The sequence below is a fragment of the Cajanus cajan genome, chromosome 1 (genome assembly GCF_000230855.2).
Source record: "Cajanus cajan strain Asha chromosome 1, NIPB_CcT2T_4, whole genome shotgun sequence".
Taxonomy (NCBI): domain Eukaryota; kingdom Viridiplantae; phylum Streptophyta; class Magnoliopsida; order Fabales; family Fabaceae; genus Cajanus; species Cajanus cajan.
Window position 1 is genome coordinate 23,485,290 of NC_138517.1, and position 26,826 is coordinate 23,512,115.

General features: G+C 30.6%; 2 protein-coding genes across 2 annotated transcripts; both read right to left on the bottom strand.

The window, feature by feature from the left end:
- Positions 1–3,277: 3,277 nt before the first annotated feature.
- LOC145953108 (uncharacterized) lies at positions 3,278–4,513 on the bottom strand. The gene is made up of 4 exons (XM_083066776.1): positions 4,238–4,513; positions 4,050–4,147; positions 3,737–3,920; positions 3,278–3,625 (listed from the first exon to the last, which is right to left on the bottom strand). Exons 1-4 carry the CDS (start codon positions 4,511–4,513, stop codon positions 3,278–3,280), a joined length of 906 nt encoding a protein of 301 aa, XP_082922902.1.
- Positions 4,514–7,594: 3,081 nt separating this feature from the next.
- On the bottom strand, positions 7,595–11,702 carry LOC109818395 (uncharacterized). The gene has a single exon (XM_083076777.1). The coding sequence runs from the start codon at positions 10,785–10,787 to the stop codon at positions 10,047–10,049; it is 741 nt and encodes a 246-aa protein (XP_082932903.1). The 5' UTR covers positions 10,788–11,702; the 3' UTR covers positions 7,595–10,046.
- Positions 11,703–26,826: the final 15,124 nt, after the last annotated feature.

The window sequence follows — 26,826 nt, forward strand, 5'->3', positions numbered from 1 at the left end:
AGGAGATGTGTATGAGCATATAGTGAGCATGTGTATGAAAGCTTGTATGATTGAAAAAAAAATGATGTTTGGTAATTATATGAGATGTATTTGTTGTTTATATTTAATGATGATATTTTGGTGCACGGTGTGGGGTGGGAATTGGGTAGCTCTATGTTCATATATGATGTTATCTATCTCTCACCGTCCTGTTTTTATGTGGTTTTCTTTTAGGTGAAGATGAAGGCACTCATAGTGTTGAGTTCTAAAGGGAAAGGGTTATGCTCTGATATTGTGACATCGGGGCAGAGGACTTTTAGGAAAGAATTTTTATATGGATTTGGAATTGTAAATATCATTTTGAAAATAATTTGTAAACTTTTGTGTTTCATTTTCTAAATCTTTAATATTCAAGGTTATTAAAGAACGATTTTTGAAGTTTATGTGAACCCTTTTACCAAATTTTAAAGTTTATTTTTCTTAATTTAATTACATTATTATGATGTATGTGTTGGGGTAGTAAGGGTGTCACATTGGGCCCTGAATTGGTGCAACAAACCACGGAAAAGATCAAAATGATTCAAGAAAAATTGAGAACAACTCAAAGCAAACAGAAAAGTTATGTTGATAAAAGAAGACGACCTCTTGAATTTCAGGAAGGTGATCATGTATTTTTGAAAGTTACACCAACAACTGGAATTGGTAGGGTAATGAAATCAAAGAAACTCATACCTCGATTTATTGGTCCTTATCAAATTCTCAGAAAAATAGGTCCTGTAGCTTATCAAATTTCTTTACCCCCTTTTCTTTCTAATCTCCATAATGTCTTTCATGTGTCATAGTTAAGAAAATATATTTCTGACCCTTCTCATGTAATAATGCATGATACAGTACAATTAAAGGATAACCTTACATATGATGCAATGCCTGTACAGATCGCAAACAGGAGGATCAAACAGTTGAGAGGCAAACAGATTTCACTAGTAAAGGTCATCTGGAATGATGTTACTGGAGATGCTACGTGGGAATTGGAAGAAAAAATCAGGGAAAACTATCCTTATTTATTTTTAAGCAATAAAAATTTCGAGGACGAAATTTCTGTAAGTGGTGGAGAATTGTAATATCCTAATGTTTTTAGATAACAATATTCTCAACATTATTATTAAGTGTATTGAAAATTTCAGTTATGATAATATATATATATATATATATATATATATATATATATATATATATGTAAAAGAGAATAAGTATAATATTTTCAATATATATATATATATACAAATTTTATTATAACATTTTTAGTGAAACAAAATTTTAAAATTCCTAATTATATAATTATCATGATTTAACTAATAACATAGAATCACTTAATATTTATAATTTTATTATTTTAAATCAAATTCTTAAATTTTAGTTAGTATAATTAAAATACTAGTGGTTTATTTTATAAAATCTTATGTATACATATATATATATATATATATATATATATGTGTGTGTGTGTGTGTGTGTGTGTGTGTGTGTGTATGTGTGTATGTGTGCTATCTAATTATATTATAACTTATTATAAATTTGCATGATGTTATAGACATATAAAATAAAATGGTTCAGTGGTTTAACTAGTTGTGCTTAAGGATTACATGTATTGGGTCCTGGGCTCAAATCCTACCATGGCCTTATATATTTTTATATGAATAATTAAAATTAGAAAACAGGGAATGTACCGCGGATGTCTATATATATATACATTCACGTGGCAACAGCGGAGATGAGAAAGTTATCTTCAATTTCACTAAAGTAAGAGGCACAAAGTAACTTCAATTTCACTAAAGTAAGAGGCACAAAGTAACGGACTTAGAAACAAAAGAGAGAAGAAAGAACGAGAGAAAATACTAAAGTAAGAGGCACAAAGTAAGAGAATAAAATTCTGATAAGTGTGCATTTCAAGGTAAGGAGAACGAGAGAAAATAGAGGAAACCGCAACGTAAGAGAATAAAATTCTGATAAGTGTGCATTTCAAGGTAAGGGCTGATAAGTGTGGGGGAGGAGAACTTTGTTTCTTTAAAATTTTATTTACTACTATGTTTATTATTTATGTTATTCTCTTGATACGTTTATCTAGTGAGGTGTCCCTAACCTCATTTATTTGTTTAATCTATGATTATTTTTATCTATAATAATTATTAAGGTGTTCATATTTTATATTATTTAATTATTTTATAATGACTGTCATTTTTATTTATATCATTGGTACTCTTAATATATTATTTTACGTAAATATATTTATTGTAAATATATTTTATAATCAATTATATTATAGTTATGATATTTTGGATTTATTTCTTCATGTATTTATCTTCATAAATATTGTTTTATGGCCATAGAAGATAAAGTTTGAATTATTTATAGTTGCAGGTTTGACCTTAGGGATTTAAATGAGTAAGAATTTATGGTAAAATATTTGGTTGATATTTGATTGATATTACAATAATGCTCATTTATCCTGACTAGTCACTATTAAAATGATTCAAATTTTATTATTTAATTTTTATGTTACTATAGACAATCTTGTTCTTTTAATTATATTTGTTAATAAGTGTTCTCACTCCTTATTTCTTGTTGTAAATAAATTAACATATCGTAAAATAGATGGATCTACCAATCCTACCAAGCCCTTTCTCTTCCGTTATCACTGCAGTTTTTCTGGGTACCAGTTGGGCCATGGACGCATCTGCCAATGTTGTTACATTCCAAGGAATAGGATTATCATCTTTTGTGTTTTCGCCAACCCAACAAAACCCCGTTATCATAGATGGACAAATTGTAGTCACTTTTTATCTTCTTCCAACCAATCATGTTAACCCAATAGTGAACTTATATCAACCTGATATGTAGACATTATATAATTAGTTAGGAAATAAGTAGATTATAAGAATGTACATTATTGTAAAAAAAATTTATAATATATGATGCATATATAAAAAGCTATATGTAAACGAGGGTATGAAAAATAAATTTCGGTTTATGTATAATGATATTAATTATATAAAGTATATTATAATTATATTAAAGTTATTATTAACACGACTAGACGTTACAAAATGCATAGAGAAGAAAACATAATCAATCCTCCTCCCCTCTCTCCTTAACAAACAGAATATATATACTAGACCCTAGACCAATCAAAATCTTGCAGCCTAGAGTTAGTTATTCTGATTCTTGTGCCCCTCCTCATTCCCTAATTATTGGAATCTGCTGCTAGGTGTCCTTGCTTAGCTGTATCTTCAATTGGCTCTTATGTCCCTGCTGCACTTGTTACAATTCCTCCCTCATTAAGACCAACCTTGTCCTCAAGGTTGAGATCAGGAAAAGCTTGTTGCAGAGTGAGATGATCCTCCCAAGTTGCATTAGCTGCATCTAATCCTTCCCACTGAACCAGATATTGTGGAATTTGTTGTTGCCCTCTCAATATGACCCGAGATTGTAAAATAGCAACAAGCTGAATGACAGGTTGCAGATCAGTATTATTGATTGGTAGTGGCACATATGGTTGAGAATGATCCCCTTTACACGGTTTCAATTGAGAACAATGGAACACTGGATGAATTCTAGTTGTTGGTGGTAACAACAGTTTATAAGCAACCTGTCCAATTCTTTGAATAACAGGAAAGGGACCAAAGAACCTCATACTCAGCTTTTGATTTTTCCTGAGAGCAACAGAATGTTATCTATAGGGCTGTAATTTGACAAAAACCATGTCACCAATTTGCAATTCCATTGACTTCCTTTTCTTATCAGCATGTTTCTTCATGTACTGTTGAGCCTTGTGGAGGTTAAATTTCAATCTGCTAAGTGTCAAGTCCCTTTGCAGTAATTGTTCTTGAACTGAAGTAGGATCACTCTGATTAAGGGTGTATTTAACCAATGTAGGAGGATCTCTGCCATAGACAATCTTAAACGGAGTCATGTCACTACTATGATAATATGAAGTGTTATACCAATACTCTGCCCAAGGCAACAACCTTGCCCAATCTTTAGGAGAGTCATAAGTGAAACATCACAAGTACATTTTCAAACACTTGTTCAATGATTCAAACTGGCCATCTGACTGTGGGTGGTAGGCAGTAGACATGTGTAGAGAAGTACCACTTAATTTGAACAATTGCTGCCAAAATTAACTAAGAAATACTTTGTCCCTATCAGAAACTATAGTCTTAGGCATGCCATGCAGTTTAAACACAGTTTTGATAAAAACCTCTGCCACTAACTTGCTAGAGTAATCAGGCTTTAAGGTAGAAAAGTGGCCATACTTTGATAATCTATCAATTACAACGAGTATGACAGTAAAGCCATTTGAAGAAGGAAGGCCATTTGAAGAAGGAAGGCCCATGATGAAATCCATAGCTATGTCATCCCAAATCTGTTCTGGAATTGGGAGTGGCTGTAATAGACCTGCAGGTAAAGTGTGAGCAGATTTTGCTTGTTGACAAACCAAACAAGTTTGAACAAACTGCTTAACATCTTTGTTCATACCCTTCCAATAAAATTGAGCCAAAATTCTAGCCAATGTCCGTGTAAAGCCAGCATGCCCTCCAATCAAGGAGCTATGAAACTCATGCAAAATCTAATTAACCAGATCATGAGATTTGGGAATAACTAGTCTACCCTTCCAGAAAAGAAAATTATCATGCACCGAATAATGAGGATTTGGAGGCTTATTAAGCAAGCACAAGTCTAGAACAGCCTTTAATTGAATATCTTTAAAAACAGCTTCCCTCAAAGCAGGAAAAATTTGTAAATTAGGCTGAGACCAAGCCATAAAATATGATTTAGACAGTGAATATGCAACAATATTGTCCTTCCCATGCTTATATTCAATGGTAAAATCATATCCCAATAGTTTGTGCAACCACTTCTGTTGTTCTGGGGTCTGAATAGCTTGTTCAATTAAGCTCTTCAAGCTTTTTTGATCTGTTCGAATCACAAATCTATGTCCAAGCAGATAATGGCGAAACTTGGCAATAGCTTCCGTGATAGCATAAAATTCTCTAGTATAGGCAGATTGTTTTTGCATTGAAGCAGACAATTTCTTAGAGAAAAAAGCAATAGGATGATGATCTTGACTGAGAACTACACCTATTCCCACTCCTGAAGCATCCATTTCTAAAACAAATGGTTTACAAAAATTGGGTAAAGCCAAAACAGGTGCCTGAGTGACTGTTGTTTTCAAAGCTGCAAATGAACCATGACCAGAATCGTCCCACTTAAAATTGTCCTTTTTCAATAGGTTAGTGAGAGGAGCAGCCACCACTGCATATTGCTTGATGAATCTTCTATAATAGCCCGTAAGGCCAAGAAATCCTCTCAATTGCTTCAAGTTTTTTGGACATGGCCAATCCAGAACAGCTTTCACCTTACTCTTGTCCATCGCCACCCCTAGGCCTGAAACATTATGGCCTAAATAATCTACTTGCTGAAGTCCAAAAGAACATTTAGACAATTTGGAAAATAGTTTATGCTGCTGTAATTTCTGCAATACGACCTCAAGATGATGTAAATGAGCAGACCATGAAGAGCTGTATACTAAAATATCATCAAAAAATACAAGAACAAATTTCCTCAACAAGCCTTGGAAAATTTCATTCATCAAGCTTTGAAAAGCTGCAGGTGCATTAGTGAGACCAAATGGCATCACTGTCCACTCGTAATGACCTTGATGGGTTCTAAATGCGATTTTGAACCTGTCCTCTTCATTAACCAATATATGGTGGTACCCAGATCTCAAGTCCAATTTAGAAAAAAAATTTAGCCCCATGTAACTCATCAATTAGTTCATCAACAGTCGGAATAGGGAAGCTATCCTTAACAGTGATAGCATTCAAGGCCCTATAATCAGTGCAGAATCGCCAGGTTCCATCTTTCTTCTTGGCAAGAATTATTGGAGAGGAAAAAGGACTAGTGCTAGGGACAATAAGCCCCTCCTTTAACATATCATGTACCATAATCTCAATCTGTTGTTTCTAGCTATGTGGATACCTGTATGGCCTGACTTTCACCAGTTCAGATCCTTATAATAGAGGAATAGAATGGTTTTGTGACCTACTAGGAGGCAACCCAGAAGGTACAGAAAACACCACCCTATAAGTATGCAACAACACCACCAATTCCAGTTCCATATCAGTAGGTAAATCTAACCATTGGTCTTGAGGACAATCTGGCTGTTGAAATTGCAATGTGAATAGCTCAGCTATGGCATGTGTGTGATTCATTCTTCTCATATGATTGTACTGAGCTTGCACAGGTAAGGTTGGTTGCTCGCCATGCAATGTGACAAATTGGTTTCCCAGGTAAAACTTCAATGTAAGGTTACTATAATCTGAAATGTGGGGACCAAGAGTAGCTAACCATGCAGCCCCCAACACTAAGTCAGCCCCCATCCCCAGTAACAGGTAATAAATACACTGACAAGGTCAATGAATGGCCCTGAATTCTGACTTCTAAGTCCTTGACCAACCCCTCAGCAACTAAGGCATTACCATTTCCCCACCAGAACTTGAAAATTTGGAATTGGCTCAATAGGAAACTTCAAACAATGAGCTATTCTTGGTTGTAAAAAATTATCACTCGAGCCACTGTCTAATAACACTTGTACTGTTATGCCATTGACAGAACCCTGGAACTTCATTGTACCCAAACCGGAGGCTCCTTTTAATACATTATAAGATAAATGATGCTCTTGGTACAGATGTAATTCTGTGCTATGCTCAATATCTAGAGGTTCTGGTTGTAATTCTCCACAATCCTCATCTTGTAATTGGAGAAGCAAATATTGTTTGTTGGGGCACCTGTGGCTTGGGGAAAATTTTTCATCACAAGTATAACAAAGGCCTTTTTCTCTCCTAAGTTGCATCTCAACAGGTGTTATTTTCTTAATATTGGTATTTCTTATGGTTGTTGTGGTTGGAGATGTAGGATTAGGAAGGAGGGGTGGAAAGCTAGTGGATTTAATGGTTTGGCTTATAGGTAGGCTTGTGTTTGTGGCTTGTGTTTTGGCTGCTGGGTAGGCTTGATAGTGTTCGGGTTTGGAAAGGTACTTCTCTTTATATAATTTGGCCAAGGAAACAGATCGAATCAAAGTTGAGGGCGATTGAGCAATCACATCCCTTCTAATATCTGATTTTAAGCCTCCAATAAAACAATCTAACAAAGCTTCAGTGGTGATACCTTGCACACAATTAGCTAGAGCAATGAATTGAACATAATAATTATGCACATAATCTGTTTGTGTTAGCTTAAACAAATGAGACCGGGGACACTCATATGGAGAAGGACCAAACTCCAATTCTAAGGCTCGAGTAAACGCAACCCATGAATGAAATGAATCATGACGAGTCAACATTTGATACCAAGGTACCACTTCCTTGTCTAAATGTATGGCAGCAATAGTTAATCTATGATCATCAGGAGTATTGTAATACGAAAAAAATTGCTCGGCCTTGAAGATCCACTGAAATACATCGGATCCATCAAAGCGAAGAAAATCCAGCTTGACATTACGCACCTGAAACGGTTGGGAAGGGTTCGCGGACTTTTGCTGCAGCAATGTATCAATGGCAGACTCCAGGGTCTCAAATCTAATGACATTTTCTTTATCCCGTGTCTCCGTTAATTCCAGGATTCGCTTAACATCAGCAGTGAGTTCTTTAAGGCAAGTATTCTCTGCCATGTGGATGAAAGCACCAATGTAACAGAGTAATTAACAAACAAATGCACCAGAAATTGGAATGAGAAAATACTGCTCTGAATGATATTAAAGAAAACTCATAAACGAGTAATTATGAGCCAAAGTCTGTAGCTTTACAGAGCAAAATTACGTAAAAAGAAACAAACATGGCACCAGCAGAAAAGAAATGCAGAGAGAAGAAAACAGAATCAATCCTCCTCCCCTCTCTCCTTAACAAACAGAATATATATACTATACCCTAGACCAATCAAAATCCTGCAGCCTAGAGTTAGTTATTCTGATTCTTGTGCCCCTCCTCACTCCCTAATTATTGGAATCTGTTGCCAGGTGTCCTTGCTTAGCTGTATCTTCAATTGACTCTTCTGTCCCTGCTGCACTTGTTACAGAATGCACAAGGCTAAAGCACACCAGTTTTTATGCTGAAATTTAAGTTTAATTTTGAAGAGTAGGAATACAATAGTCGAACTCCTGACCTCTTGGTCATAGAAGCTTCAATACTGTGTCAGGAACCAACATCAAGAAACCTTAGGCTATTAATTAGGTAAAGGCTCATACCTAACAAAAATGAAACCTAAAATGACAGTAAAGCAAAATAAAACGCCCAAAACCTGATTGCTTTATAAATGGTATCATCTTTGACTCAACTTCAGCATACCTAGAGGCCAACCAACAGCAGGAGGGGATATCAGAGCCAGGATGAGAGATCTCCATCATTATTGTTGCTAGCACAGCCACCACCACTGCACTAGTCATCGCACTATCTATATTGGCAAAGACTTGAGATACTATCTATGTTCGTAACAGGTCAACAACCACTAATTGCTTCAGCCTCAATGCTGTAAACCCCTTGGAGTGTCTTGTAGCAACAACTGGTAAGGGTTGAGTGTCGAGAACCTGATGACAAGCAATACTTCATGACGAGCAATTTACATTTTACAGAACAGCATTTTCCACCGATTGAAAATAAATGATTCAAAAACTGTGCAAACCTATCTCAGATGGAGAGACAGAAAGTACATATTATTTGGCCTTGAAGTCCTATTTGATCGTCAAAATAACCAATTTCACACATAGCATAACCTCTTCCACTTTTCCACCTACTTGGGAATTAAAATCTTAAAATCCAAAATCTTCAGAAAGAAAACAGGTGGAAAATGTTATTCTGCCCACAGATGAAAGTATTTGCACACAAGCAAAAGGGTACAAAAATAATATACTTGGTCATTGTTGGCTCATGCCCAAAGTTCATTGGAATTAAAGGGTTTCTCATTTCTTGTTTTTGACTTTTGAATGTTCAGCCTTCTTTTCAAGTGTCTGTTTGGAACCCCCCTCCCCCTGGGTACTGCCTCAAAATAAAGTTCATGGCTAAATTTTAGATGCCTTAGAAGTTAGAACAACTAATTCACAACCTCAAGTAACAGGTAACTCCATCCCTAGTTGCTAAAATCAAAAGAAAGAAGTTTTCAACTATACCATAAGAAAATATGTACCGCCACAGAAAAATTATAAAGACCAAATTAGACTTCAAGTTGTTGATCTGCACCTAAAGTAAACAAACCAGGGAATTAAAGTCCAACTCAGCTGAGATCAAATTAATGTCCAACTCTAATGAAGGAAATGATTAGGTATTAACCTCGTGAACGATCATAAGTAAATTTGAGCATTCAAAATAATCTTCATTCCTTATATCTCTTCTTAATCCCCCAAAACACAAACTTTAGATGATAACCAGAATGCATAATCCCGAATGAGTACCACCAAAATAAGCTCTAGCAAAGCACCAATTAACTTAGCTGCAATAACCTAAAGAAAATATCAGCAACTGTCAAACCTAAGACAGCTCAGGTAATGCAAACAAAATATACTTTAGATTTTAACTCTTCCTTTTCTGCAAAATGACCACGTGAAATAAACAGTGAAACACAAAACCCAATTATGCTTTCTATAATTAGGGGTAAATGGAGTTAACTAAAAGAAAGAAAGCATTCAAATAACATGTCTATTTCAGCTAGGTTTGTTATCTGAAACACTTTCAAGTAACAATTAGCTATAATTGTACACTAACAACAGGGTCAACTGTTAAATGTAGGCACTCCACTCACTAGGAAGAAATATTGTTTTAGGTCAAGACTAAAAAAAACAATCAAAGATAATCAAAATAAATGAAACAACATATGACTCTTAATCAAATTAAATGTGATTGTGAGTCCATTGCCTGGTACATGAAACTTTAGAAAGAAAGAAATATTGGTTGATCTCCATCAAAATTCGCAATAACATAATTTGTAACTGGAAAGCATCTTACCTAGTTTTATTCTTACTACAATAGGCCTTTAGCAATCATTTCACGTAGAAGTTTCTCAGCCTTATCCTTCTCATCTGTTTCAAAAAGAGCACAAATAATTCTTTCAAAAGTTACAACATTCGGGATGCAACCATTATCTTCCATTTTTGACTTCATGGCCAAAGCTTCATCAAACAAGCCCTCTTTACAAAGTCCACTGATCATGACATTATACGTCCAAACATTTAGATGATAGCCTTTAATCAAAAGATGTTGAAAAAGCTCTTGTGCACTCTTAAGTCTTGCCCCTTTACATAGTCCATCAATAAGTACCGTGTATGTGTACACATCTGGCTGAATCCCCCGTTCTTTTATTTTCTTAAATAATGCAATTGCCATGTCAAGGTACTGGTTTTTGCAAAAAGCATCTAATAACGAAGTGTAGGTGATTACATCAGCTGCCTGACCTCTATGGTGCATCTCATCGATAAGATCCCAAGCACAAGAGATTCTCCCTAACTTGCACAATCCATCAATAAGAGAACTGTAAGTCACTGTAGTAGGAACCATATTTAAGAGATTCATGGCCTCATCCACCCTTCTAATCTTACATAATCCATTAATCATGATACTATAGCTGTGAACATTTGGATTTACTCCCATTTGGGTCATAGTGTAGAATACGTGTTTTGCAATATTCACTTCCTTAACCAAGCAATACCCATCCATTAAAGTACTATAAGTAACAACATTAGGTTTCAGACCTTCTTTTATCATTATGTATATTTAATAATTTAAATTTAATTTTATAAAAATTATTTAAAAAATTATATTAATTATAATATTACAAAATTAATTAAAAATATTACAATATTATTTAAGGAATTATATTGATTTTGTAATAATATTTTTGTTAAGCAATAAAATTATTTAAGAAATATATTTTAAATTTTTAAGTTATATTGATCTAAAATTATCTAATAGCTCAAATTTAATTTTATAAAAATTTAAAATAAATACTAACTATTAATAATATAATTATATATATTTTTTAAATAATTTTAGTTATTACACAGCTAAAAATATTATTACAAAATTAATGTAATTTTTTAAATAATATTATAATAATTTTGATTAATTTTGTAATATAATTAATATAATTTCTTAAATAACTTTTATAAAATTAAATTTAAGTATTAAATATATCTAATAATTATTATTATTGCTGGAGAGAGACTGGAAAGAGGAAATTACATGAAAAGATCCAAATTCGAATGTGTTTGGTTGGTTTATGTGAGAGAGGTTAAAACTCAGTTTGCTCCGAATTCAGCTTCCGTCTTTGTACAGGCAAAGAATTCAACTCTTTTTTTTATTGGTAGATTTTAAACAAAGCACACGAGTGGAGATCATTTCTTTAGGTCTTTAAGTGGAATACATATACACATTATTTTATTTTTACTCTTTATAATTTAAACATATTTATAAATATTTTTCTCTTTTTCAATTTTTAAATGAATTCCACAAAAGTATTATATTTTTAAATATCATTAATAATTTATTTATTAACTTAATATTTTTATTAAGTTATAAATTTAAGATATTTTTTATTCTACTATTTTGCGAAAAAAAATTTCATGATACAAAATAAAAAAAATATTTAACTAAATCAAATTTTATTTAAAAAGATGAAGCCAACTAAATTACGTAATTACGATAATATAAAAGTTACAAAATAAAAAAATATATAATTAAAATAATAATTAATTTTGTAAACTATCATATCTAAAATCTTCTTAGATATGCTCCACAAGGTCGACTTGAAGGTGATGATGACATTGTCTATCATGAAGAAATGTTCTCCTTTGTAGATATGATGCAAGATTTGGATGAGGATTATTATGTATGTTAGTTGTTGAGACATCAATATTGAAATGTTCATAAGAATAACCAAAAATTACTATCATAACGGGCTGTTCTAAAATTACTATCATCAATATTGAAATGCCGAAACAAGTTGGTTTTAATAGCCTAGAACGAGCTGTTCCAAAATCGGAACGGCCCATTCCGGTAAATTGGAATGTGTCGTTCCTAAATTGGAATGGGCTGTTCTAAGTTACTAAAATGACCTAAAATCCTAATTGAGAATGGGTCGTTCCCAAACTGGAACGGAGCGTTCCAAACCACCAAAAAGGTCTAAAACCCTAGTTTGGAATGGGTCGTTCCAGTGTAGTTTGTTATGAGACACGTTCAAATCTAGAACGGGTCGTTCCACTTTTAGAAAAGGTCGTTTCAGGTTCAAATTTAGCTCATAACTGAATGATCCAGAATGGGCCATTCCGAATCTGGAATGGGCTGTTCTGGTGAGATCTGACGTCTATAAATAGTAGACTCAAGCACTATTCTCAAGGCCATAAAAAATTCGTCTAAGACTTCTTATAGCTCAAAAATCCTCTCTCTCTCTCTTTGTATTTCTTGAGAATTGTGAGGCATTTGTGTAGTGTGAAAGGTAGCCAAAAAGTACCTAATAGGTCCTCATATTTGAAGATTCATCACGAAAACAAGTTCAAGCCTCACATTTGGTATCATATTCTTTTCTTAACTTTTTTTTTACTTGTTGAAAATAATTGCATGTACATAGTGAATATGATTTGTTGTCTTCAAAGTCATTGTTTAGAAAGTAGTTAATATATAACAAATAACAACGTCGATTGAATAACATTTTTATCTTCGACGTTATTTGATTTTAAGGGTTTAATGATTAGTCATTTGCTAACTTAAATTCTTATACAAGTTCCTCTTTTTTAAAAAAAGAAAAAAAGAAAGAAATTAATAAAAGAGGTTTATTTCTCATATAAATTATCTTCTCGTATGCAACGATTTATGATGTTAATTGAGTAGCGTTTCTACCTTTAATATCATGTAAATCATAAAAGCTTATAGAATAGTCATTTGCTATCCTAAGCTTTTATGCACAAGGTAAATTAAAAATTATCATTTTATGAAAACAAAAACGATTATTAATAACATTAATTGAATAGCAATTCTATCTTTAATGTTATTGCTAGGGTTTATTGATTAGCCATTTGTTAACCCAAATCCTTATGATTTTTTAATAAAAATACAAAATAAGCATTTCTCACATTTAAAAAAATATATGTATATACATTTCTGAGGAGTAAATTAAATATTTATAAATTTATATAATTTTGCGCAATTAATTAAAGGTACTGTGTTTTTACAGGCGTCGTAGGATGCTAATATCTTTCCTACACGTAATTGACTTCCGAACCCAATTTTGATTTTAAAAATTATTTTTAAAGGGTTTTCCAATGTTTTCCCTTAAAATAAAATATTAGTGGCAGCTCCATTGAAAAATATTTCTGCATCATCCCGTTGTGATCCCGGTTACGACACACTCCAAATGCATGCTCTACATTCTTTCTTAATGATTCCTGATGTTGGACAAAAAATTTTCTTTTATCTCCTTGTGACATTGGGATAGTCTTAACCAGTGTAGCTCATTTTGGATAAATACCATCAATTAAATAGTACTTCATGTCATATCAGGTTCTATTCACCATATATTGCACCCTTGGAGCTTGTTCCTCGAAAACCACATTAAACATGGGAGATTCATTGAGCACATTGATATTGTTATTTGAACCTGCAACTCCAAAAAATGCATGTCATATCCATAAGTCATGTTATGCCATTATTTCAAGTATCATTGTGGGTTTTCCATGATCACCATGACAACATTGACCTTTCCATGCCATTGGACAATGCTTTCATTCCCAATATATACTACTGAACATACTTGGAAAACCACAACTCTCTTATTTGAAGTAGGTGTTGAATATCATTATTGTTAGGTCTTCTTAAGTATTCTGCTCCAAAGATCTAACAAACACCATGGACAAATTTACTCAAGCATTCCGTTGCAGTGCTTTCTCAAATTCACACATAATCATCAACATTATTAGCAAATGACCCATATATATGTTAATATACGAATAATAGCAATGCATTTTTGTAATGGAGAAAAGGCCTTTTCTTCCAGTTGCATCAACTCTCATTTGAAAATACTCATCATGATTGCTCAAAGCTTGTACAATGCGAAGGAACACATCCCTTCGCATTCAAAATTATCGTCGAATGTTTTTTTGTTTATATTGGATTGTTGGAGAAGTAGTCATTGAACAACTGAGCATGTCCTTCTTCACGACTCCTTTCAATATGAGTTCGTCTTCGCCTACGTGTAGTTGTTTGTTGTCTCTCCATTACCAACCTCAGGTATAGTTCTTCAATGATTTCATCCTCAAGATCCTTTTTGTAAGATGAATCATTGGATCCCATTTGAAGGAACACTATAAAATCTCAATGTTAAGAGAATTTAAGCATAAGATGAGACTTGTTTGGACAATTGAAAGCTGTGAAAAATCTTCTTATATAAAGATAGATATGTTTGAGTAACGGCTAGTTTTCAATAGCTAATTTCCAATAACTAGTTTTCAATGGCTAATTTCCAACAGCTAGATTCTAACGGCTAGTTTGACTAATAACTACTTTAATAATGAGAAATCTTAAACATTGACAAAAATATTATATTAATAATGAAAATTATTAAAAAGAAATAACATTACATAAATAACTTTAAAAAACATTACATTAATAAAAACGTATTTTAGGCATAGATAACACTATTACATTACTTATTTTAACTAAAATCCTCACTCGAGTCCATATTTTTCTTTTATTTTCTTACACAACATTTCATGATATTGTAATTGTCAATTTTACATAGCAAATGTATCCTTAAAGATAATTTCATGTTCAATTCATTGCTCCTTCACACTCAACTCTTTTTATTTTAACTTGTTGCATTCATGCTTGCATTACAAGAAATTTTGAAATTACAGACGACCAAAATTCATGGGTAATCCAAAAAAATTTTGGGTAACACTTCACGTTCGACGGATTACAAACGAAAAATAATCCGTCAAAAAATTTCTCGTCTAAAACATTTACCGACGAATTATAATCCGTGGGTAACTTTCCGTGAGTAATTACCCACGAATTTTATCCGTGGTATTCTTAATAATATTTTTAAAAAATTATTTTAAAATTATATTAAATAACATCCTTATTTAGTGCAACCATCCCTCATATCTGACCTTTTAGCAGCTCCACTCCATGACACTTCACGCAACTCCTTGTTGGAGTAACCCTTCACTAGGATCAAAGGTTGACCCCACAAACCCCACAAATTAACACAAGACTTTTCAGCGTGCCTTGTCGTCACTTGCACATTTTTCTGGAAAACTTCCCAGAAGGTCACCTGTCCCTAAATTACCCCATGTCAAGCACACTTAACTGTGAAGTTCTTAAGGAATAAGCTACCAAAGAGTAGATACATCTCATTGATATAAATAGTACAAATTAATTCATTTAAGTCATCCTCAACTATACAATCTCATACTTGTTCAATTTTTGGATCTCACTCATTCTACTATATTTCACAAATTACAATATAATATAATACTATAATTTTTATCTAAATTAAAAATATTATTATTTTAGTCTATGTATTTCACAAGTTACATTTTTATTTATTATAATTAAAATTTATAATAATTTATATATAAAAATAAATATTATAGTTAAATCAATAAATTATATTTAAAATTTGTATAAATATATATTAAATAAAAATTAGTAACTAATCAAAAAATAATTAACTTCTATATATAAAACACAAATGTCTTTCTTTAACTATAAGAATTTTATATATTTTTTAGATTTTTTTATCTAATTTAGTTTTAATTTATCATTATTACTTATAAATTAATTTTATTATTTTTAACATAAATTATTAATAAAAAATAATTACGCACGGATACATCCGTGAGTAATTTCGTGTGTAGTTATCTAATTTAATTTTTATTTATCATAATTACTTATAAATTAATTTTATTATTTTTAACATAAATTATTAATAAAAAATAATTACCCACGGATACATCCATGGGTAATTATCTAATTTAATTTTTATATCTCAGAATTAATTATAAATTAATTTTATTATTTTTAAAATAAATTATTAATAAAAATAATTACCCATGATACATCTGTGGATAATTTCATGGGTAATTATCTAATCTAATTTTTATTTATCATAATTAATTATGAATTAATTTTATTATTTTTAAAATAAATTATTAATAAAAATAATTACTCTCAGATACATCTATCGGTAATAATGTCGGTAATTTCGTGGGTATTGTTGATAATATTTTTAAAAAATCATTTTAAAATTGTATTAAATAATAATCTTGTTTTATTAAAAATAATATAGTTCAAAATTGGTAAAATTATTATAAATGTTAAGAAAATATCTTTTAATTTTAGACTATCATGCATCAATATCATTTCACTAATTATATATTTCTCGATTTAAATAAAATTAACTATATAATATTAAAATATATTGATAGTAAATTATTATTTTATACTATCATTTAATTATAAATTATAAATATATAATAGTTGGTATGGTAAATTAATTAGCATGAAAAAATTAGTTAAGTATTTAAGAATTTAATTTGTTAATCTTTTATTATTAAATTTTTTAAAGTTACCGACGATTTTTTTTTCTTCTATTTTTTATGAACAATGTTTTAGACAGATAATCTGTGGGAAATATCTGTCTAAATCATCATAACTTTCCCATGAAAAAAATCCGTGAGTAATATCCATATGAAATTTCAGATGGAAAAAATATGTGGATAATATCCGTCGGAATCAATTATGTTTCAGACGGACACATATTCGTCGAAAAAATCCGTCGGTAATGTTATTTTTCAGACAGATATTTATTCGTGGAAAAAAGTTCGTTGGTTAAGTGTTTTTTTTGTAGTGTTGGCACATGATAATTCTTCTATTGCATTGAGGTCAATTATTTCCTTTGGGGTTGATTTTCCCTTTCTCTTTGTCGTTTTTGTCCCCACTGGACAAATTATAGAAGATAAAGTTGGGTTGTATTCAGCACTTGGTGGTGTTTCTGGATTAGAGGATGACAAGTATGCACCCGAAGTTGAAATCTTCATTCTCTTACTAACTCATTTGAATGATGCATTTGACCATTTTGGTTCATCTTTCAACAACTGCCATAACCTGAATGAATAACCAACATCTTGAGAATAAATTTTATTATATGCATCTTGCATGACATCAATCTCATTGCTACCATTCTTCATTCTTTGAAAAGCTTGTTTTTAACATCCTGAAAATTTTTGAATAAATTTTTTCAACTTTTACCACGATACTCATTGTAGTTTTCTTTAATCCTTATCCAAAAGGAAGATTCTTTTTGGTTTACCCCCACAATAGGATCCTTCAAAATATTTAGTCATGATTAGATGAAAAATTTATCTTCCTTTATGGTGAACCTTGATCTTTGTTGTTTACGAGTTGACTCTTCTTTTTCTTCTTCATCAAAGACTTGAATCTCTAGCTTGAAGAATATATAGGGCTTGTAGGATGATTGGAAGAAGAAAAGTCTTTGTCTCCCAAAGCCATTCTTAATTTCTAGTTTATCTCTCTAAAACTTTGAAAATAAAACTTCACAAGGTTTCACTTTTCTCTTTCCTATATCCTTTTCTTTTCTAACATTACTTTCTTCTTAAGTTATAAATTTATATCCTTCCCGCATAGACAAAACAATCATCAAGTAAAGTACATAAATAAAATAAAACAAATATAGGAAAAACAATTTTTATAATATTTTGAATCTAACTTAATTTTTAAAAAATTATTCAAACTATTTTTCATAAACTAAAATATTATAAAATTAATAACTTTTAGGTTAAAACCCTATTTTGGTCCCTTATAATCTTTTTTTGTTTCAATTTAGTCCCTCATTAATTTTTGGTCTCAATTTGGTCCCATATTAATTAATTGGTTTCAATTTAGTCCTACATTAATTAATTGGTTTCAATGTGGGACTTTCCGTCCAAATTGCTTTAACGGTGTTAACTTTTGGCCACGTGGACGCCACGTAGATGCATACGTGGCATCCACGTGGATGAAATTTTTTTTTAAAACACCTGGACCCAGAACGGCCCGTTCTGAAACCGGAACGGGCCGTTCTGGTTGCAAAATTAAAACACCACCAGTGAATCAGAACAGGCTGTTCTGAAATCAGAACGGCCCGTTCCAGAACTGTGAATAAAATATTCTTTACTTAATTGTGTTTTTGATATTATAATTATGCAATTTTGATCTCTAAGGTTTTAATTGAGTAATTTTAGTCCTTAAAAGATTATAATTGTGTAATTTTAGTCTCACAATTTTTAATTGAACAATTTTAATCTCTCAAATATCATAATTGTGGAATTTTAGTCTTTCTCATTAAAAATTTAATAATTTTAAAATTTTAATATATATATATATAATGTTTTAAAACTATATAATTGTTTGTTTATTTAAATTAACGTATATTTTTTTTTAATGTATCAAATGATATATATTTACTATTACTAAATAAATAAAATTTATATATTATTAGTATTTTAATATTACTGATAAATTAATATCAATAATATTTTTACCCTTTTTATAAATAAACTAATAATTTGATAAATATAACTTAATATATATTAATATACTTTTACAAAAATATAAATATATAAGATCAGATATATATTTCTAATTAATATACTTATATTTTTGTAAAAGTATATTAATATATAACAAGTTATATTTATCAAATTATTAGTTTATCTATAAATATATTAATAATATTATTGATATAATAGCGAAAATTATAATATACGTTAATTTGAATAGATAAATAATTATTTAATTTTAAAACATTATATATATATATATATTAAAATTATTAATTTTTAATGGGAGAAACAAAAATCATACTATTATGATATTTGAGGGACTAAAATTGTTCAATTAAAAATTGAAGGACCAAAATCGCGCAATTGCAATTCTTTAAGGACTAAAATTATGCAATTAAAATCTTGGAGATCACAAAACTGCACAATTGTAATACTTGAGGGATAAAAAATGCAATTAAATCAATATTCTTAATTAATTTTATTAAAAAATATAATAATTAATAAGATAAAAGGAATATCACTTTATAATATTTTGCAACTTATTTAAGATTAAAGGAATAAAATGATAAAAATTAATAAAATAAACATAATAAAATAAAATATATAAAAAAATATTAATATATTTATTTTATTGGATATAATAACATAATTAAAATATAATTAATAATATATATTTTATAAAATTATTAATATTTTATATATAAAAAATAAAATAAAACCGGAACGGCCCGTTCTGAAACTGGAACGGGCCGTTCTGGTGCATTTTGGGTGTGTTAATTTTGCACTTGGAACGGGCCGTTCCGGATGCAAAATTAACACACCAAAAGTGCAACCAGAACGGCCCGTTCCGGTTTCAGAACGGGCCGTTCTGGGTCCAGGTATTTTCAAAAAAATTCTCATCCACGTGCCACGTATGCATCTACGTGGCGTCCACGTGGCCAAAAGTTAACACCGTTAAAGCAATTTGGACGGAAAGTCCCACATTGAAACCAATTAATTAATTTAGGACTAAATTGAAACCAATTAATTAATTTGGGATCAAATTAAGACCAAAAATTAATGAGGGACTAAATTGAAACAAAAAAAGATTATAAGGGACCAAAATAGGGTTTTAACCTAACTTTTACTATACAATTAATTGAATATTATTTTTTGAGAACAAAGTATATGCTCTAATAGTGTAAATTTTCATTGTATCATCCAATTAGAAACTATCATATATGGTAAGTTTGTTGACTTTAAAAATGATCACAATAAAAATTATACCAAAGTTAGTTTCTAATTAGTTATATTGACAGTGTATATTCATTAAACTCTTATTTTTTATTTAACATTTCAAAACTCTAAAAGTATTTAAATTTAACATAAGTGAGAATATGAAACTAAGGTACAATTTACAAAACTTTGATTTAATATCATCTAATGAGAACACATGTTCGTTGTCTTCTCGATCATATGATGATTGTGTTATATGTCCTTCTTTGTTAAAGACTCCAATATATATTTTCAAAAAATCTTTTCGTTGAGGGGAGAATTCTTATCATCCTAACTCTTTCATTAAATGCTTGCATGGTTTCTTCACATTTCAAAAAGTAAGACTTGTTAATTCTCTTGAAAGAGAGAGAGAGAGAGACAGAGACAGAGAGAGAAAGAAAGGGAGAGAGCATGTTAATATTGTTGATATGAAAGATTACTCATAAAAGTATATTTGACTTTGTGAAAGGATTACTAAAGGATCATTTACCTCGAAAAAATAGGAATTTTTCAGCAAAATTGGTGTACAAAGATAACATTGCATATTGGATAAAAGGTAGCAACTAATAAGACTAGTATGGGAGTTGTAATAAAAAAGAAGGAGATGCCAAATGTAAATCATATTGATGACTAAGAGATGGAAGACTTGGTTGCCTAAGATATACAACATAGTGTGGTTAGGTGATCATCAATTTATGGAGGGTTGCTTATTTGTTGTGGTGGTATCTTGGAGTGGTATCTATCATGAAATATATCAAGATGGGAAGGTTGATTACATTCTAATGGTCATAGAACTTTTTGTGGGCTTACTGTTATGAAGTATATCATGTAGAGGGGGAGTTTTACAATTGGTTGTTGTAACACCTTACATTTTTGTTAATTATTGTTATTTTTGTCAACAATTATATGTTCTGATGGTTTTGGGTGTTTATTACTGAGAGACTCTAAGGAAGTTTCTTTGGTGTTTAGGGAGTTTCTTTGGGTAGAAGTCTAGTTTGACCTTAAGGGAAAGGTATATAAGGTTTCTTTTAAGATTTGAGTTTCATAAACTCATTTCTTAGATAGCCTTAGAGAGATAAACTAAAGAGAGGTACTTTAGAGTTGGTGAGAATTCCTTCCTCTACTGACCTTTGAGAGCTTGCTAGATTCTTCCCCTAAGAATCGTTATTTGTTGTTTGGTGATCCAAAGTTGTTGGAGTTGAGGATCGATGTTGGTGTGGAGCTTTCCAGTGATAGCTCGGAGTTCATTTTTTTCCTCATTTCTCCTTGATTCTAAGGTAAGGGAAGTTAGAACATGATTTAGTTGATTGAATGAACTTCCATGTTTCTTGATTTCATTTATAAACATGTTGTGTAGGCTTATTTAGATGGAATAAGTGAAATAGGATTTTGTTGATTATGAAGAATTTTGAGATAGATTTTGAATTTTTTGATCATTTGATGGTTTCATGTTGTTAGTTTAAATGAATATTAGTTACTTATGATAAGTGTATATGGATTTCTGCAATGCATGTTAGATTTTTTTATTTTCAAGTGTGGATGGGACAAATTCATGAATATGTTATGTGCAGATTACAGCATCGCATCGGGCGTGGCCCAAATCAGGGATCCTCTATCTCACCCATGTTGAGCATAGGATTAATGGCGCTGGGCATGAGGAAAGAGGATAAAAAATCTTTTGACTTGGTCAAACTAAACGTGGGTTGAATGCATTGGGAGTAAGGTGAGAGAATTGTCTCTGACTTGGTGATGTCAAGCCTCAAATTATGCAACGCTTAAAGTGGTCAAGGCAAAGCTCTCTACTTGATTGATGTCGGGTGCCAATGGAGTGACATCGGGTGTAAGGAGAGAGAATTGTCTCTACTCGAAATGGTGTTAGCATGGGTTTAGCCATGCCAAAGCGTGATTGTCCCAAGGGTTCTTTGATCTCATTCACATCGGGCATGTGTTGAATGGGATTGGGCATGGGCTAGACAAAGAGTTCTATGTCTCAATGACGTTGGGTGCAAGGTGAATGGCCTTAGGCTGAAATGTCTTGTAAAATTATGTTGTTTGGTTAAGAAACTAGTGAACATGTGTAGGTTAGTTAAATCTATTGCATATTGTATGTTGATATATGTTGTCAGTTCTTTATACATTAATTTAAAATAAGGCATATTGATGATTAAAATGTTGAAGGTGTTGAATGGTGTTGGTTCTATATACATTGATCTAGGATAATATATATATATATATATATATATATATAATACTCAATCATTTAGGCATTAAGGTATGTTGTGTTGATTGACTTAGGACTAGATGAGATAGTATTTTTAAAAGTTAGATATCTCATTCTGAAGATATTAGTGTGGTGCTCTATGAACTTAGTTGTTGAAAACCCTTCTTGAGTAGTTGACTCTTGAAGTAGATAGTTGAGTCTCCTATAGGACATTCATTGATGCGTATGTGGGCTAGGTTAAGACATACCAACTATAAGTGACTACACTATAGGTGTTAGGTCGAGTTGTACTAATTACTAGTGACAATTGTTGATCCATATGTGGGCAAGATCGATACATACATGTATAAAGTGACCAATCATGTAAGGTAGAAGGTTGGGGGCTTAATCCCTAACTAAGCACTGGAAGACAATATTTGGAGGGTAGTCGATGAACTAATTTCATATGCGACTTAGTTATACAAGCTAATGTCATGGTAGGTTTACACTCAAATTGTTCTACCTTGCAGGAATATTAGACTTCCTAGTTTAAGTAACAAAATCCAAGAAACCATGTTATTATGGATTAGTATCCAAATTGATTGTTGATCTAGCAGGTGCAAAAAGATCATGTTGATTTAGTAAGATCAAACCACTTAGATTGTTCACCTTTATTGTAAGAGATCTCCATAGGTGAATGCATGACGATGCATGTAGTTTAGGTGTTATGCATATGATGTGATGATTTTCAAGGTTGCTCATAAGTTGTATGGTTTGGCTGTTGAATGGCATTGTTGTTGGCATATTATGGAACTGTTGTTTGCCTTTTAAGATTGTTGAATGTCATGTTGAGATGTTATTTGTTGTGTTTCTACGTTGTAGACCATGAGGTGATATATTGCGTGGTTTACATGTCTGTGTTGGTAGTATATTGGTCCTTACTTCTATACTTGTATGATAATTCTTTTGAATACTAGTTTATCCTTGCATGTTTTCTTGTGATTGGACTGCGATGATTATGTTTACATTAGAGTAGGGTAAGGTTAGGTTAGAGGAGTCTAGCAAATTGGGGGCCATGTTAGATGGCAATATAACTTGAAGCTACTTTTGTATAGTTTTGTAAAGTTGTTTGACTGACAACCTAGGTCTACATTATACATTTGTTTTGGATTGTTGTATATACATACGTGTGTAAAAGATATATGGTTGTTAAGTTGAGGAACATTTACCTTTTTGGTTGGTTTATCCTTATACATATATTTATATTGCTCTACATGTATTTTTCATAAACCTGTTTGTAAGTTAACTTTACGTAGTTTTGAATACTTTTTGTTGTTATTAGTTGAACTGTTAAATGTAGGGATCATGACGAGTCATTACAATTGTTGCATGCTACAATGTCTAAAAGGGTGTAAGGAGGGTAGTTTTTTTTTTTTTTTTGTATTTTTACACTAAGGCGATTCCAATTAAAAATAATTTGAACTTGTAAAGTTCAAATTATTTTTAATGATTATAATACAATAGCTTTTATATATATATATGAGTTTATGTACCCTTATATTAGTTAATTTATAAAATTTTGTTAGCCAATTAAAAAAAACCTCATAAAGGTGTATTATGGTGTATTATGCTTTTCTGATTAAGTGAGAGTTTCTTTTATTCCTTATTCTTTATCATGAAACATAAGGACTTATTAATGTTATCTTAGAATAGTAAATTTGAACCTAATTCAACCATACAAAATCGGTTGTAAGGTAAGGATTACTCTTCACTTATATACTATTTAATTGCTTAATCTCTAGTCGATGTAGGACTTGGATTTTTTTCAATACACTCTCTCATGTCCAATACTATTAGGCTTGGTATGTGAATAAATGGTGAGTGACTCAATACACCCTCTCACATCCAGTATTATTGGACTTGGTACGTGGATAAATGATGGGTGACTCTTTTGAAGGATCTAGGATATGTGGCCCTTTTTCAATGATATAGTATAAATCTGATATCATATTAGAATAGTGAATTTGAGTCTAACTCAACCTTACAAAATCGATTATGTTGAAAGGTTAATTAACTTGTTTCGCTAAGGATATGCTCGAAAGTACTGTGTTTAGAACTTTATGCTTTTTAATTAATGAAAGCCTTTTTGAAAAGCATACGTATAGTTGTTTGAAAGTCATTAAAACCACTTGGCCAAATTATCGAAAGCCTTTTTTCATGAATCAGAAACCTTTTAGTCCAAGATAGATAAAAGAAAAACGTATAAAAGATTCAACAAAAACAATATATATCGTCCAAAAAGGTGTATTGAACGCTTATTTTACAAAGCTTGTTACTTTGGACGAAATCAGTTCTTCGCATAAAATTTACATTTTCGAAACATTTTTTCTTTCATAAGACAGAATGTCTTAAATGATTTTTTATTTCAACATGAGCAAAACATTATTCCTAAGTTTTAATACTTTTTATTATCATGAAAAAAATGAGATTAAGTGTTTCGTATGTCTTTAATTTCATCAACTGATATAACTTTGTTCGATAAATTTAAGGATTGAATATACTTTTAGCCATTATAATATGTATATTTTTTGTTTGGATGTTGTAATTTTTTTTTAAATGGACCTAGTAATTTTTTTTTAGTTTGATCCTTCTTATTTATTTTAGTCTTTAAAATATACCTATTTTTCATTTAACCTCTATAATATTTTATTCATTTTGAATTATTCTATTGGAAGTATCTTCTCTCTATTTTGTTCTTTTTTGCCAAACTTTGTAAATCTCGAAATTCTCTTCACTTCGATACTTTCTTATTACATAGATAGATCAAATAACACATATTTTCAACAAATATTTATTATTAATTAAAATTTTAAAATTACGAGTAAAATTAGTTAAATATGAAGTAAAATATCCACAACTTATTTTTTTAACTTTTAAATAAACTCCAATCAAATAAAAATATGAAAAGTGTTTCCCATTTCTAAAAATATATTTGTTAACACTTGACACCCAACTTACTTTACCTGCATGATTGAAAGGTAGGGTATTCCATTTTAAAGAAACATTTTATTTTATTTTTGTCAAAATGAGCAAACTTAAATCTCACAAGAGAAACAAAAGTGATTGGTTTTGGACGAGTGGACCTTTGCTAATGGAAATCAAGTCAAACATAAACATCATTTTTATGAACCGTCCAAACTTTTATTATTTCATATCATTGGCCGACCCAGAATAATGACTATGATGTGTGTGTGTGTGGCCCCAACAAGGCACCAAAAAACCTAGTCATATCACAGGTGTAGGGTTCTTAATACGAGATAATGCAATCGTTGTTAACTTTTTCAGTATTTTATTTCATAGTGAAATCATGTGTGTGAGTTACTTTGTTCTTTCAAGTTGTTTATTCATTGTGTCAAATGCTATAGAATTGACACATGCATGCTCCCAATTCTGTTTATTTTATATATGTATTTGTTTGTGATCTTCAACAGTCAAAATTCTAGGGTCAATGTATAGAAATATAGAATCATCATTTTGTCTCTCTGGAAATTTCCTGAGATGCCATTACTTTTTTCTTATATATATTCTCCACTGAGATGGTTTAGTAATTCTCAGCTAGCTAACTTGTTCTAATTTGATAAGAGGTTTTAGTTTTAAGCTTTGAAGTAGACTTATTAAAGAAAGTGGAAAATTGATTTTTTCAAGTTGTTTGATAAAAAAAATTATTTATTATTTGGTTATAAACGTAAAAGAAAAAATATATAGAAAAATAAATATCCTTAAAAAAAGCATGAAAATAGAATAATTTTATCTTTAGAGAAACTATCCATTCTTTAATTCTTTTCTCTTTTTTCATCCATAGTTAAATAGAATTTTTTCAACATGGATCCCACATAATATCTTACAGATGGAAGAGATAAATATCTCACCTATTCCTTGCATGAAAACAAAGGTAGCGTAAAGCAACCTATAAACACATCATTCACAATAATTCCAAGAAGTAATATTTTTAGAAGGGATTCAAATAAAAATAAACATCTTAACTTTAAAAAGCTGTAATTTTTTTTAAGTTATTTTTTTTTATTTAGGAATATCTGTAACTTTTATAATTCTTACAATATATAAAAAAGTTACATTTTTTTTATTAAAATAAATTTTCATATTAAGAGCTGTATGTCTCTAGACCAAGCAGACCATAAACTCATTAAGAATATGGTTTGATGTTAGAATTTTGGGATCGAAGAGTTTTTATACTGAGGTATATTAATCAGTATATTTTAAAGCAGAAGCAATTATTATTTTATTTTACTTATTAAAAGTACATAATAATAAATTATGATACTTCTAAATGTTAAGTGTTACTGTAGAACTCATCTACATGCACCGAAACAATATTGTATTAATTAAATTGTTGGATGTCATTTACTTATTGCGTTCTTTATTATAAGGATTAGATGGGTAATATGATCTATATACTAATATTAGAGAAATAAAATATAAATTCTTCATGTTTTAAATTATGTTTCAATTTCATTGTTGTTATTGTAAGAAAAAACAAATTTATGAAGTAACATAACATGATTAATTGACGGATAACATGTTTCTTAAAAATGTTGTTAAGTTCTTGTAAAAAAATCAAAAAAATAAATATTAAGTTTTTTTTATCTCTAAACTTGTGTATAAAAAAAATAAATTTAGATTTAGTTCTTTAGATACAGAAGATGATGATATG